We start from the raw sequence: 12358 nt of genomic DNA, 5'->3' as shown, positions 1-12358 counted from the left end.
GATTTCCTTCGTCTTTGTTCATAAATCGGAATCATCTTAATAGTTAAATATATCGATTAAATATACAGCGATCTAATTATTATTTTGATATGTGAATTAAATAGATTTTAAAATCTAGTTTTAATATTATTTAAAATTTATTATTTTTTATTAAGCGTTGAGTCAAAGGATGATTTAATTGGCTCTCACAAAATATTTTTAAAATTTATCTCAGTCTAATAAGATTTTCAAGTTTTTATAAGTTATGCCCTAATTCTAACTGACAAAATTTTTCCATAGCGTTTTTAATCTTTTTATGTCTGTCTTTGGCCCTGATTAGTTATTTTTTTGCCCTACTAATAAAATTTTCTAAAAATAAATAAACATCATATGTGTATAAAATATATAATAACCTAGAATTTTCTCATACTATTGCATGAGTATTTTTATTTATTTTATATCTTGTATATAATTTAATTTGTAATTATATAAATATAAAAGTATAATTTTTGTTTCATTTTTATAATATTTCTATTTATAATAAAAACAATATTATTATTGTATCTTTTTATCCTTCATGTATAAGATTGTACGGAAAAGATGCAAAAAAAAAAAGAAAAAAAAAAGAAAGTGATGACATTCTGTCAAATAAAAAGTGGTGACGATAGAATGGAACTTTTGGTGACGCTGTCGTTTTTTCTACTTTATGCATCTGCTTCTTCTCGCAGGGAAGCATCAATCATTTGTTCATTTTAACTCCTTACTTCCTAAGGTATTCTAAAGCATGAATTGGGTACAAAAATTGTTCATTGGGTTCACCTAATAAATTTCATTTCCGAATTTAATAGATTTGAAAATTAAAAATAAAGTATTCAGAGTTTTCAAGTAGGAATTGTCGGACCGCTCAAGAAAATTATCGTCTTTATATATATCATTTTGTTCGGATTAAGATTTATTGTGTTTAAATTGAATATTTAAAATATAAGATAATTATTTACTAAAATGGTATATCAATCGCTAGCTCTAAATTTAATAGTTAAAATTTTATAAATCATCAATTATGTTAATTTCAATATGAGAATATTTTAGTTCTTTTTTATTTTCTTCATAAAACATGAAATGTTTAATATTACTAATCGTGCACATGTTTAATTTTATCAATTTTGAAAACCCAGTTGAGATAAAAAGGACGTTAGCCTTATTGTTTTAGGAGAAATCTTTATAACTAAAATTAGTTCCTTTCTTAATATTTTATTAACTAATAAATTAATTTTTTAATTAAAATAATTTTAATTATATATTTAATATTTTAATTTTTTTATTTGTATTTGTATCATTAACTTTATATGTAACTAAAAGAAATCAACTAATAAATATTTTGAAAATAATTTCTATATCTATTACATTAGTAAAATGTTAAGTAAGCATTGAAATTTTTTATTATAAAAATACTTAAGAATATATTAAGTTATTATTATTTTTGAGTTATATCGAGATGATTAGAACTTTTTCTTATAGTTAAATCGCTACCATTCGTACTAATTCTTAGACTAGATTTCTGATTTTCACTACTATTTCCATTTATTTTTTTTTTGTTCACCGCTCGTGAAAAAGCTGAAATAATTCAGAAATTTTAAAATATAATAAATATTAAAATATTATCTAATTTTGTCTATAAATTTATTTTATATTATAGTTATAGTTATAATTACATCAATTGCCAATATACATGTGGTGAAGCACATATGTATATCCAAGTAGATAAATTAAAGTTAAAAATAAAAGTTTTAATTTCTTTTATTTAGAACATGATGACGTGGAGAAGTTACTTGGTGGGTGCTTGTGTATGAAGTCAAGAATTGGAAAGGTCAATATTTAATAAAGAAGTAGCTAAAATAGGACATCACATTGACTGACTTAGACTCTTTTTCTTTTTTCTTTTTTAAAATTTCTTTTTAATTTTTGTAAATATATATGTATGGGGCATTTTCCCAGGTGGCTTCCTAATTCACAACATATTTTAATGGTCAACTTTCAACTCAATTATTACAAAATTTTTGGACTTTTTCATTTTTTCCAAATTCTATGGAAAATCTCATTTTTGAACATTCAACTTTTTAATCCTTCCACAACAAAATATATATTATTTATTGAATTATTGGATAAGTATTTACTTATTCTTAGATGTATAAGTATTTACTTTTATTCTTTCCATTTAAAAAAAAAATATTTTTTTGGTTTGTTTTAAATTATACTTTATATTTTTTAATTATTATTTTTAATAAATAAAATTTTTAAAAATTACCTTTCTGACATAGATATAATCATATTATAATTAATTTTATATTTTAAAATTATAGGTCTATAGAAAATTTAATAATTTGATGATATTAAATAAAACATCTACATTTATTAATCATATTAATGATTATACATAAACATCTATATAAATAAGTATATAGTAAATCAGAAGGTTAGAGAAAAATCTAAAGTGATTTACATGTGGTCCCACTTAGTACACATGGCTTTTTCTTCTTTTTTTTTTTTTTCCTTCTAATAATAACTTTTATACTTTATTCTGATTTTGAAAATATATCAAACATCTATAGAACCATTTGTCTTTTAATATTCCCCTAAACCTTTCATTTTCTTCATTTGTTGTATATTCCATAATTTTGTCATGATCGACTTTGTTCGATAAAATCAATTAATATTAGACAAAAGAAATTAATTATATAATTTATTCTATTAATTATTTATATAGAAAACTAAGTTACATTAATTTCCTCTTAATTTTCTTTTCACTTTGAATTTTCATTTTTTTTTGTATTTTTATATAAATTATTAAGTACTTTCTGCATTTTATATTAACTGTCTTTTTTAAATTAAAAAAACTTAATTATCTGTCACTTTTATATATTTAATATAATATTAATTTTTTTGATTTTATCCTTGTATCTGAATAGGTGTAATAAATTTTATAGTCTAATTTAACTAATATTTTTATAATTAAACCTATTAAATACTTTTTTAATCCAATCAAACTATTAAAATATGAGAATCAGTATGGAGGAAATAATTAAAAAAAATCCATGAAATTTAAACTCTAACACATACTCTTAAAATAATTGTAGCTTACCACAAAATTAAATCACCAACTAATTTTATAATTAAAAATTGACAAAGAGAATTATAATTTTTTTAATAATAGATATAGTTTAGGATTTTTTTTTGTTTTTATAAATAAAAAATAAAATTATTATATTTTAAAAAAAAAAATTTAAATTCGAAACCTCTTCCTGCATAAGTGTTTCTCGCTGTCCGACGATCATAACTAGTCCGAAAAAAATTAAATAACTAAATCAAACTGAATTATTAAAGTCAAAATTATTCTTTTTATATTTTATTTTTATTTGGGTTCTCTTTTACTCAACAATCTGTATACTCCCATTGGGAAAAAGTAAAGTTGTTTTTGGGATCATGACTGCCATTAATTTAGTTCATCACAGTAATTACTAAAGTCGATTGCTTTCCCTTGGAATATTTGGAGGGTAGCCGATGCATGGGAAATTTAAAACAGTTTAATATGTCATTAATGTTAATTGTCTTTTGATGTATCCTTACATTTACAATATATATATATATACACAGACACTGCACATATTTTTCATTCACAACTGACTTCCAAGTGCTTAAGCTTTCAACTTCCTCTGTGAGTACCTATATGCTATCTCTTCACCACCTTCAAATTGGGGTTCATGCTTTTTAAAGACATTATGTGCGTGTTTGTTCCGCAGATTCTGTGAAAGTGATTGAATAAGCTGTACGTCATGGATTCAGTTCTTGATGATGCAAAGGAGGTAGCTTTATGTAATCTTGATCATCTTCTTTGTTGAATTATGATTGATCATTAACATTGCATGTGAATATGTATATGTATCTGATTGCAGGTGGGAATAAATGAAATTATATCTGATCATGAGGAAGAGAGAAGTGAAGTGGTGTCGGATCATCAAGAGGAAGAGACAAATGAAGTTGTGGCCGATCATCATGGGAAAAAGACAAATGAAATTGTGTCCGAGAAAGTGGAAAAAGAACCTGTGTTCGAAGAGACAACAAATGAAATTGCGTCTGTGGGAGTGGAAAAGAAGACAGTGTCGGAGGAGATGACAAATGAAAATCTGCCTGTGAAGAGAAATCCTAGAGTTGTTTTTGTTCTAGGTGAGAATTATGGAAACTTTACTAACTATAGTTTGGATTATGTTTAGTTGCATTTTTCTCATTTGCATTGACCAATCAGGTGGTCCTGGTGGTGGAAAGAGCACACAGTGTGCTAATCTTGCAAAACAAATAGGCTACACTCATCTAAGCAGTGGTGATTTACTTCGCAAAGCCATGAAATTAGATGCTGAAAATGGGTATAGGGAAAGCCTTTTAATTTGTCATATAATGCCAGTTCTTGAATGCCCTTGTTTTTGTTTGTTGATGATGAAAATGAACAATTTTCTAGTTACCCTTTGGTTTCCAGACCAATGATCGAGAGCATCATAAAGGAGGGAAAGAGTGTTCCTTCAGATGTAACAATGAGAATACTGCAGAAGGCAATAGACGAAAGTGGGAATGACAAGTTTTTGCTTGATGGTTTTCCTCGTGATGAGGAAATCCGTTCTGCATTCGAAACTGCTGTAAGTACCTTCAATTTGGCTCTGTTATCTAAATCTTTCAGGAAAGTGAATATCTTGATTTAAAATTTTTGTGGGTTTGCAGACAAATATAGAGCCAGAACTAGTTCTGTTCTTTGATTGCTCTGCAGAAGAAAGAGAGAAAAGAATCCTCAGCAGGAATGAAGTTGAGTTCTTTCTTTTTTCTTGAATTTGTACTAATTCTTTTTAGTTTCTTTAATGTGGTAATGGTGTTCTTTCATTTTGGGAATTAATGAAGGGAAGGGTGGATGACAACCCTGACTCACTGAGGAAGAGGTTCAAGTATTTTGAAGAGCATACACTTCCTGTGGTTGATTACTACCGCTCTAAAGGAATAGTTTCTGAGGTAGAAGCTTTTTCTAACCATTTTCTTTTTTCTTTTTGATTTGCTTTTGAAAGATAAATTAGTATTTAAATAATTAATCTTTTTGCTGCTTTTACTCTCAGGTTGATGCTGCCAAGCCAACGGAAGAGGTTTTTGAGAAGCTGAAGAGCATTTTGAACCCTGCTTCAGAAATGCAACCTGAAGAGGGAAAGTTGGAAGCTACTTGTGAATTGGAAAAGGAAATCATGAATATTAAAATATGAATATCTTGTAAATGTTATATATTATTTGAGTATTGAGTACTGAAGCTGAATTGTTCTTTTTTTCTTTTTTTAAGTTTTTACTTAATGGCCTTCTATGTTAGTTACAGTATATAGTTCAACATGCACAATTTAACCCTGAAAAGAACAGTAATTTCAACGCTTTTAACACTAAACAGATGATATACTAGAGCAAATCACAGTAGGTCGTTTCTGTAATGTAACCGCTGATCCTTAAACCCATCTTGCTAAGGTAAAACTGCCCCAAAAATGGAGTGAAGCCAAACTATTGAAATGTGCTTTCGATTGGAAGTAACTCACCAAGCATTACTTAGTGCCTATATTTGACAATTGATGAGTTCACAGCAGAAGAACACTACACTTCTTGACCTTGCAATGCTTCTGAAGTTTCTGCCACCTTTGAGGGTAGAACTGAAATGAAGCGTTTGAAGTTTTATTGAACGGATCCTCTTCTTTGGCTGAATCACCGCTAGCATCGCCACCTTGAAATGCACTAAAAATAATAGGATCATGTAGAAAAATATGAACCTGATAGAGTAAAATCACAGCTAATAATTTGAGAAAATAAAGATAAAGTAAGACAAAATACACAGTAGAACACACAGATTTACGTGGAAAACTCCTAAACAAATTAGGGTAAAAACCACGGACAAGGATAAAAGATTTTACTATAAGAAAATAATAGGAGTTACAAACTCTCTATTTATAAAGGAGAAAACATTAAAATTCTCTCTTTATAATAGGAGAAAAATAATTGCTTAACTCTCTAATATTTTTCTCTTATTTTTGGGATGATAGAATAACAAGGTGAGACCTCTATTATATAGGCTTGGAAGGTACCTCAACATTATTAACTTAGCAATGTGGGAGAAATACTCCTTAAAAATTAATAACTTAACAATGTGGGAGAGATACAAATCCCTAAATATCAACAATCTCCCACTTGAAGATTTGATTAAGGATCAGTCAGATCTTCACACCGTTCTTTCTTCCTTACCTTTCCATGCTGCTTATACTTTTATCAGGCCACTAGAGGATTGACACCAAATAAATTTATCAGTGTTAACTGCCTTCGTCAGAAAATCTGCTAGGTTGTCTTTAGTATGAATTTTTTGCATATCCACAGTGCCCTCTTCTACTTTTTCACGAACGAAGTGATACTGGACTCGTATGTGCTTTGGCTTTGAATGAAAAGCTGGATTCCTTGCAAGAAGCAAGGCACTCTGACTATCATAGAACAGAGGAATATGCTCTTGTTCGTGCCCGAGTTCCTCCATCATCATTTTCAACCATACTGCTTCCTTACTAGCTTGTGTAGCTGCTAGATATTCTGCTTCTGTTGTTGATGTCGCCACAACTGACTGCAGTTTTGATACCCAGCTCACAGCTCCGCCAGTAAGTGTGAACACATACCCTATAATAGATTTGCTTTTATCAAGATCACCTGCATAATCTGAATCAACATATGCTCTAATAATAAAGTCTGATCCTCCATAACACAATGCAACATCTGAGGTTCCCTTAACATATCTTAGGATCCTCTTTACAGCATTCCAATGCTCTCTACCAGGATTCGCCATGTACCGACTTACTACTCCCACTGCATGTGCAATGTCTAGTCGTGTACAAATCATTGCGAACATTAAACTCCCCACTACTGATGCATACGGTACTCGAGACATTTCCATCCTTCCTTCTTCACTGCTAGGACTCATATTGGAGGATAATTTGAAACTAACAGGAAGTGGGGTAGAAATTGACTTACAATCTTGCATATTGAAGCGTCGTAAGTCCTTCTTCAAATAATTTTTCTGAGAAAGCCAGATCTTCCTATTGTCTCTATCTCGGTGAATTTGCATCCCTAGAATCTTGTTTGCTGGTCTCAAGTCCTTCATTTCAAATTCCCTAGCCAACTCTGCCTTTAGTTCTTCAATATGATCTTTGTTGGGGCTTGCTACCAACATGTCATCTACATACAACAGTAAGATAATAAAATCACTTTTACCAAACCTCTTGAAATATGCACAAGGGTTTGCATTAAGTCTGTTGTATCCAAGCCTCATGATGAAGGAATCAAATCTCTTATACCAACACCTCGGCGCCTACTTTAAACCGTATAAAGATTTGTTCAACCTACAAACCAAGTTCCGCTTTCTTTTTTCTTCAAAAACTTCTGGCTGGAGCATATAAATTTCTTCCTTAAGATCTCCATGAAGAAAAGCTATTTTCACATCTAGCTGCTCTAGATGTAAGTCAAATGTAGTACACATCGCCAAGACTACTCGAACAGTTGTTAATCGAACCACAGGGGAAAATATTCTATTGAAGTCAATCCCCTCCTTCTGAGCATATCCTTTCACCACCATTCTTGCACGAAACCGCTCCACTTGATCATCACTATTTCTTTTGATCTTAAAGACCCATTTGTTGCCAATGGCCTTCTTCCTTGTGGTAGTGGCACAAGCTCCCAAGTCTTGTTCTTATGTAGAGCTTCCATCTCTTCTTGCATTGCTGCCATCCACTGAGATGCATCTGAACTGCTCATTGCTTCTTGGAGAGTTGATGGCTCCCCTTCCTCAGTTAGAAGACAGTATGCGACATTGCTTCCTATATCATAATCTTTCTACCAGGTTGGTGTAAATTTTATATGTTTTCCCTTTCCAAGTTCTGACTCTTCAAACTCGGCTGCTCTTCAAACTCGACTGGTTCTTCCTCTTCATGCTCTGGTGCTGCTTCAGAAGAATCTTCTTTTGTAGACTTTCTTTCCACCTGTATAGTTCTAGTCTCTAAATTTTTTTTGAAGTGCTATCATCTTCTCCCTTCAATTTATCTTCTAAGAAGATTACATCCCTGCTGATTATAACCTTGTAGGTAGTGGGATCCCATAAGCGATACCCCTTCACACCATCAGCATATCCCAAGAATAAACATTTCCTGGATTTTGGATCCAGCTTTGTAGTTTCTTGGGTATTATACATCACATACACAAGACTTCCAAATATATGGAGATTTGAATAATCAACTGGCTTCCCAGTCCACATCTCAATCGGTGTCTTTTGATCAATTGCTGTAGATGGAGACCGGTTAATCACATAACATGCGGTGTTAACTGCCTCAGCCCAGAATGCCTTATTTAGGCCTGCAGCTCCCAACAATACTCTAGTTCTTTCTAACAGAGTTCTGTTCGTCCGCTCTGCCACTCCATTTTGTTGAGGAGTGTATGCCGTAGTGAACTGCCTCTTGATGCCTTCTTGCTTGCAAAAGCTATTAAATTCATTACCTGTGTATTCTCCTCCATTATCTGTCCTCAAACACTTGATCTTATTGCCTGAATCAAGTTCAACCCGTGCTTTGTAAGTTTTGAAAACTGCAAATACATCTCCCTTGCTCTTGATAGGATACACCCAACATCTCCTGGAGTCATCATCAATGAAGGACACAAAGTACTTAACTCCTCCTAGTGATGAAACTGGTGCTTGCCATACATCAGAGTGAACTAATTCTAGAACATCCTTGCTTCTAGAATTGGATGTATTGAACTGTAGTCGATGCTGCTTGCTTGTTATGCAATGCTCACAAAAGGGTAATGACACATTTGTGAGACCAGGAAGTAGATTTTTCTCAGCAAGAACATTCATGCCTTGTTCAGACATATGTCCAAGCTTCTGATGCCACACCATTGCAGATCTCTCGCTTGAACTACTTGAAGCAACAGATGCTTCTACTTTATGTACAGTCTCTCCCAAAAACATATACAAATTAACAACAATTTTTTCTCCTTTCATAATTACAAGCGCTCCTCGGCTAATCTTCATGATTCCTTTCTGAACTTTAATAATGCAATTAAGATCATCCAGCTGTCCCAGAGATAACAAATTCTTCTTCAGACCTTCCACATGTCGCACTCCTTGAATAGTGCGGACTGTACCGTCATGCATCTTTAACCTGATAGTTCCAATGCCTATGATTTTTAAGACATTATCTTCACAACTATACACAGATCCTCCCAAGATAGGTTCATAATGATGGAACCATTCTCTTCGAGAGGTCATGTGATAAGTTGCTCCTGAGTCAAGAAGCCATACATCAACAAATCTCTTCCTGCTCTCAGTTGATATTGCTGCTTCACAGCACAATACATTTCCATCATCCGAAGTGCATGCCACATTTCCTTGAGGATTGGAATTCTTCAGACTCCAACAATCCCTCTTCAGGTGATCTTTCTTACCACAATGGTAGCATTTATAATTCTTCTTACTTTTTGATTTTGATCTACCATGATTGTGACTCCCATTTGGACCACGTTCTGTTGATCTCCCTCTCATCACCATCAAGGCTTCCACCCGTTGTGAACCTGCCTGCTTGTCTTCCTTGTTCCTTCGCCGATTTTCTTCTTCAAGAATAGCGGCTGTTATATCATCAAAGACTAGAATTTCGGTAACAAAATTATTTGTCAAACTGAGGATGAGTTGATCATACGAATCAGGTAGACTTTGGAGTAGAAGTTCTGCACGTTCTTGTGACTCTATTTTATAGCCCAAAGATGTGAGTTGAGAAAATAGAGTATTCAAGACATTAAGGTGCTGTCACTGAAGTAGATTCTGACATTCTTAATGTGTAAAGTTTCCTCTTAAGGAAAATTTTATTGTGTAATGACTTGGCTTCGTACAGTTTAGTGAGGTGGTCCCAAATCTCCTTTGCCGTTTTCTTTTCTTCTATACTGGACAAGATCCCATCTGCAAGTGCCAGATGAAGGTTTGCAATAGCATTCCCATACGAGAGAGCCGGTCCTTCAGAAATGTATTCCCCAAATTAGGAGTTCTTGTATCCAAATTCTTTTCCTCCAATATCTTTGAAAAAAGCTTCTCTCGCAATTCAGCAAGCAAACATCTTTTCAATTGTTCTCCAACATTTCCAAGAAAGTAATAACTTTCGTATTGAGCAGAAATTTTATCAAATATAGCTCCAGCAAGAGTGGTCTTGTCTATGCCCCCCATGCCCCATATTCCTATGATACGAACGTTCGACATTTCCAAGCAAACCAGTAGAATGACTTGGAGAAGTCTGATTTAATTTCTTCGAAATGTCTCCGACAATTTCCTCAATAAGTTTGGATTCAGCCCTAACGAATAGAAAAAGAAAAAAAGAAATCTTGTAAACTAAAATGAAACAAACTTTAGGTCTCAATTGAAGGAAAAAATGTGGCCCAATTGCTAATTCATTAAACAAAATCCCAGCAGATAAATCTTCTACAACCAGAATTCTACAAATAACTGGAAAATCTAATAATTCAATGTTAATAAGAAGAGAACCATTTCAATATTTATATATATATATTATATATTTGTAATGAATTTATGATGATTATCTCATTTTTTCAAACCCATTTCCTAAATCAACAAATTCAATAACCATATTTATTAAATAATTTATAAAAACTCACCTAATTTTAAAATTAAAAGTATTAACTCTTTAACACCCAATTTCAACTCATTAAAAAAAATACTTGAATTTGAAACAGTAAACTAAGCTTATGAGTGTTGCTCCAAATCTCTATAGCATCATTTTGATTGATATTTCAAAATTCTTTCTATTGGAACAGTTTATTTCAGTTTCAATCTATTTTGAACTTTTTATTAAAACTACAAGAATTGATAAATTTAATATATTTTTATGAATTGAGAATTTTTACATTTTAAATTCGGATATAATCAATTTTAATTTCTATAAACGAAATTCAATAGTCGGATACGATTATAATTAGTTATTTTTTTTAACTCTCTTCTATTCCCTTTTAATTAATCTTTATCCATACATAGTGTTAGATATTTTATTTCAATTTATATATCATATAGAAAATCAAAATTGTAAAATTTATATATAATAATAATTTTAATAAATTGTTTAAAATGGAACTTTTTAAACATATTAGTATATAAATTTAAATAATTTCATTAAATTATAAAACACAATGAATAATATATTATCTTATTGAAAATATTCATTTGTAGTAATTAAATTTAAAGAAATTACATAAAAAGTAGGAAGCAGAAACACCAAAAAAAAAAAAAAAAATCTCAACCAAGACGACATTGAAATATTTTGATCAAAATGGCCAAAATTAAGTGAAATAGGTAACATTCTAAAGAAATAATAAATTAAAATATTACGTTTATGTGTTGGACAGGTTTTGGACACCGAAATTCTTCGAAAATTCTTCAGATATGTTTTAGAAACTTCAAAAGTTGTTTTATGTTATTTTTTATATTATTTTATTTATTTTTATAAATTTTAAATTTTATTAAAAAAATTTATCTATTTAATTAGAGTTCCTACTTTGAGTAAGACTTTTAATTTTTTCTTATTTATTTTGCTTTTTATTTATAGGTGATTCTTAATTTTTTCCTATTAATAATTTTTTATTATATTAGTATTTTTAATTTTTTTCATAATTGTTTTCTCTTAATCTATAGTAAGTAGTTATTCTTTTGAAATCTAGTAAATATTAGCTAAAAATTCAATCAACAAATCATGCAATATAATATTTATTATATAGCGATATGATCTATTATATTAATTGTATCTAATTTATATTTTTTATAATAATAAAGAGAATGATGTATTAAAAGTCTAGAATAATCATTTACTATTATTTTATTTTTTCATAAATAGTTATTATTTATTTTTGGTAAACTAAAGCCAGGCAGAGCCCGAATTATTATTTATTAAATATTATTAAAATTAGCATGATTTTTAAGTATTTGATATATATATAAGATATTTCCCTAACGTTTTGTTTATTAATTTTTTTAAAAGTTTTGTATTTTCATATCTTATGTTATCGCGTTTTTCGTTTCCGTTTCTGTACAAACCTAGCTATTAGGTATTCCAAAAGCAAATCTGAATTTTTTTAATTTAATTTACTAATTTTTTTTAAAAATTTTTATAAACTTTTTTTCTTAAATTTACTTTTAGAAAACATATATTCATATGCTTTTTACAAAAGATAATTTTTAAAATTTAAAAAATCATTCAACAAAAAAAGAAAATTAGAAATTCCAACCTTAAAT

At 30.2% G+C, this 12358-nt stretch overlaps 1 protein-coding gene across 3 annotated transcripts; it reads left to right on the top strand.

The window, feature by feature from the left end:
- Window positions 1–3566: 3566 nt before the first annotated feature.
- Window positions 3567–5314, top strand: LOC8281349 (UMP-CMP kinase 3). 3 transcript variants are annotated; one of them, XM_015720926.3, is made up of 8 exons: window positions 3567–3691; window positions 3777–3839; window positions 3930–4200; window positions 4280–4397; window positions 4490–4664; window positions 4747–4827; window positions 4921–5028; window positions 5130–5314. In XM_015720926.3, exons 2-8 carry the CDS (start codon window positions 3810–3812, stop codon window positions 5268–5270), a joined length of 924 nt encoding a protein of 307 aa, XP_015576412.2. In that variant the 5' UTR covers window positions 3567–3691; window positions 3777–3809; the 3' UTR covers window positions 5271–5314. The 3 variants fall into 3 exon arrangements, with proteins under 3 accessions (XP_015576412.2, XP_002521756.2, XP_048226524.1); XM_002521710.4 differs by having other exon boundaries at window positions 3575–3691; window positions 4508–4664; XM_048370567.1 differs by lacking the exon at window positions 3567–3691 and having other exon boundaries at window positions 3698–3839.
- The last annotated feature ends 7044 nt before the right edge of the window (window positions 5315–12358 follow it).

The sequence above is a fragment of the Ricinus communis genome, chromosome 2 (assembly GCF_019578655.1).
Source record: "Ricinus communis isolate WT05 ecotype wild-type chromosome 2, ASM1957865v1, whole genome shotgun sequence".
NCBI lineage: Eukaryota > Viridiplantae > Streptophyta > Magnoliopsida > Malpighiales > Euphorbiaceae > Ricinus > Ricinus communis.
The sequence above is the reverse complement of the archived record's forward strand: the minus strand, read 5'-3'. Positions and strand labels throughout refer to the sequence as shown.

Excerpts from the sequence above, each read along its gene's own strand:
- LOC8281349 (XM_015720926.3), top strand. The coding sequence starts at position 3,810 with ATGGATTCAGTTCTTGATGATGCAAAGGAG. Across the intron at positions 3,840-3,929 it reads TTCTTGATGATGCAAAGGAG|GTGGGAATAAATGAAATTAT; the intron begins GTAGCTTTATGT and ends ATCTGATTGCAG. Across the intron at positions 4,398-4,489 it reads AAATTAGATGCTGAAAATGG|TTACCCTTTGGTTTCCAGAC; the intron begins GTATAGGGAAAG and ends ACAATTTTCTAG.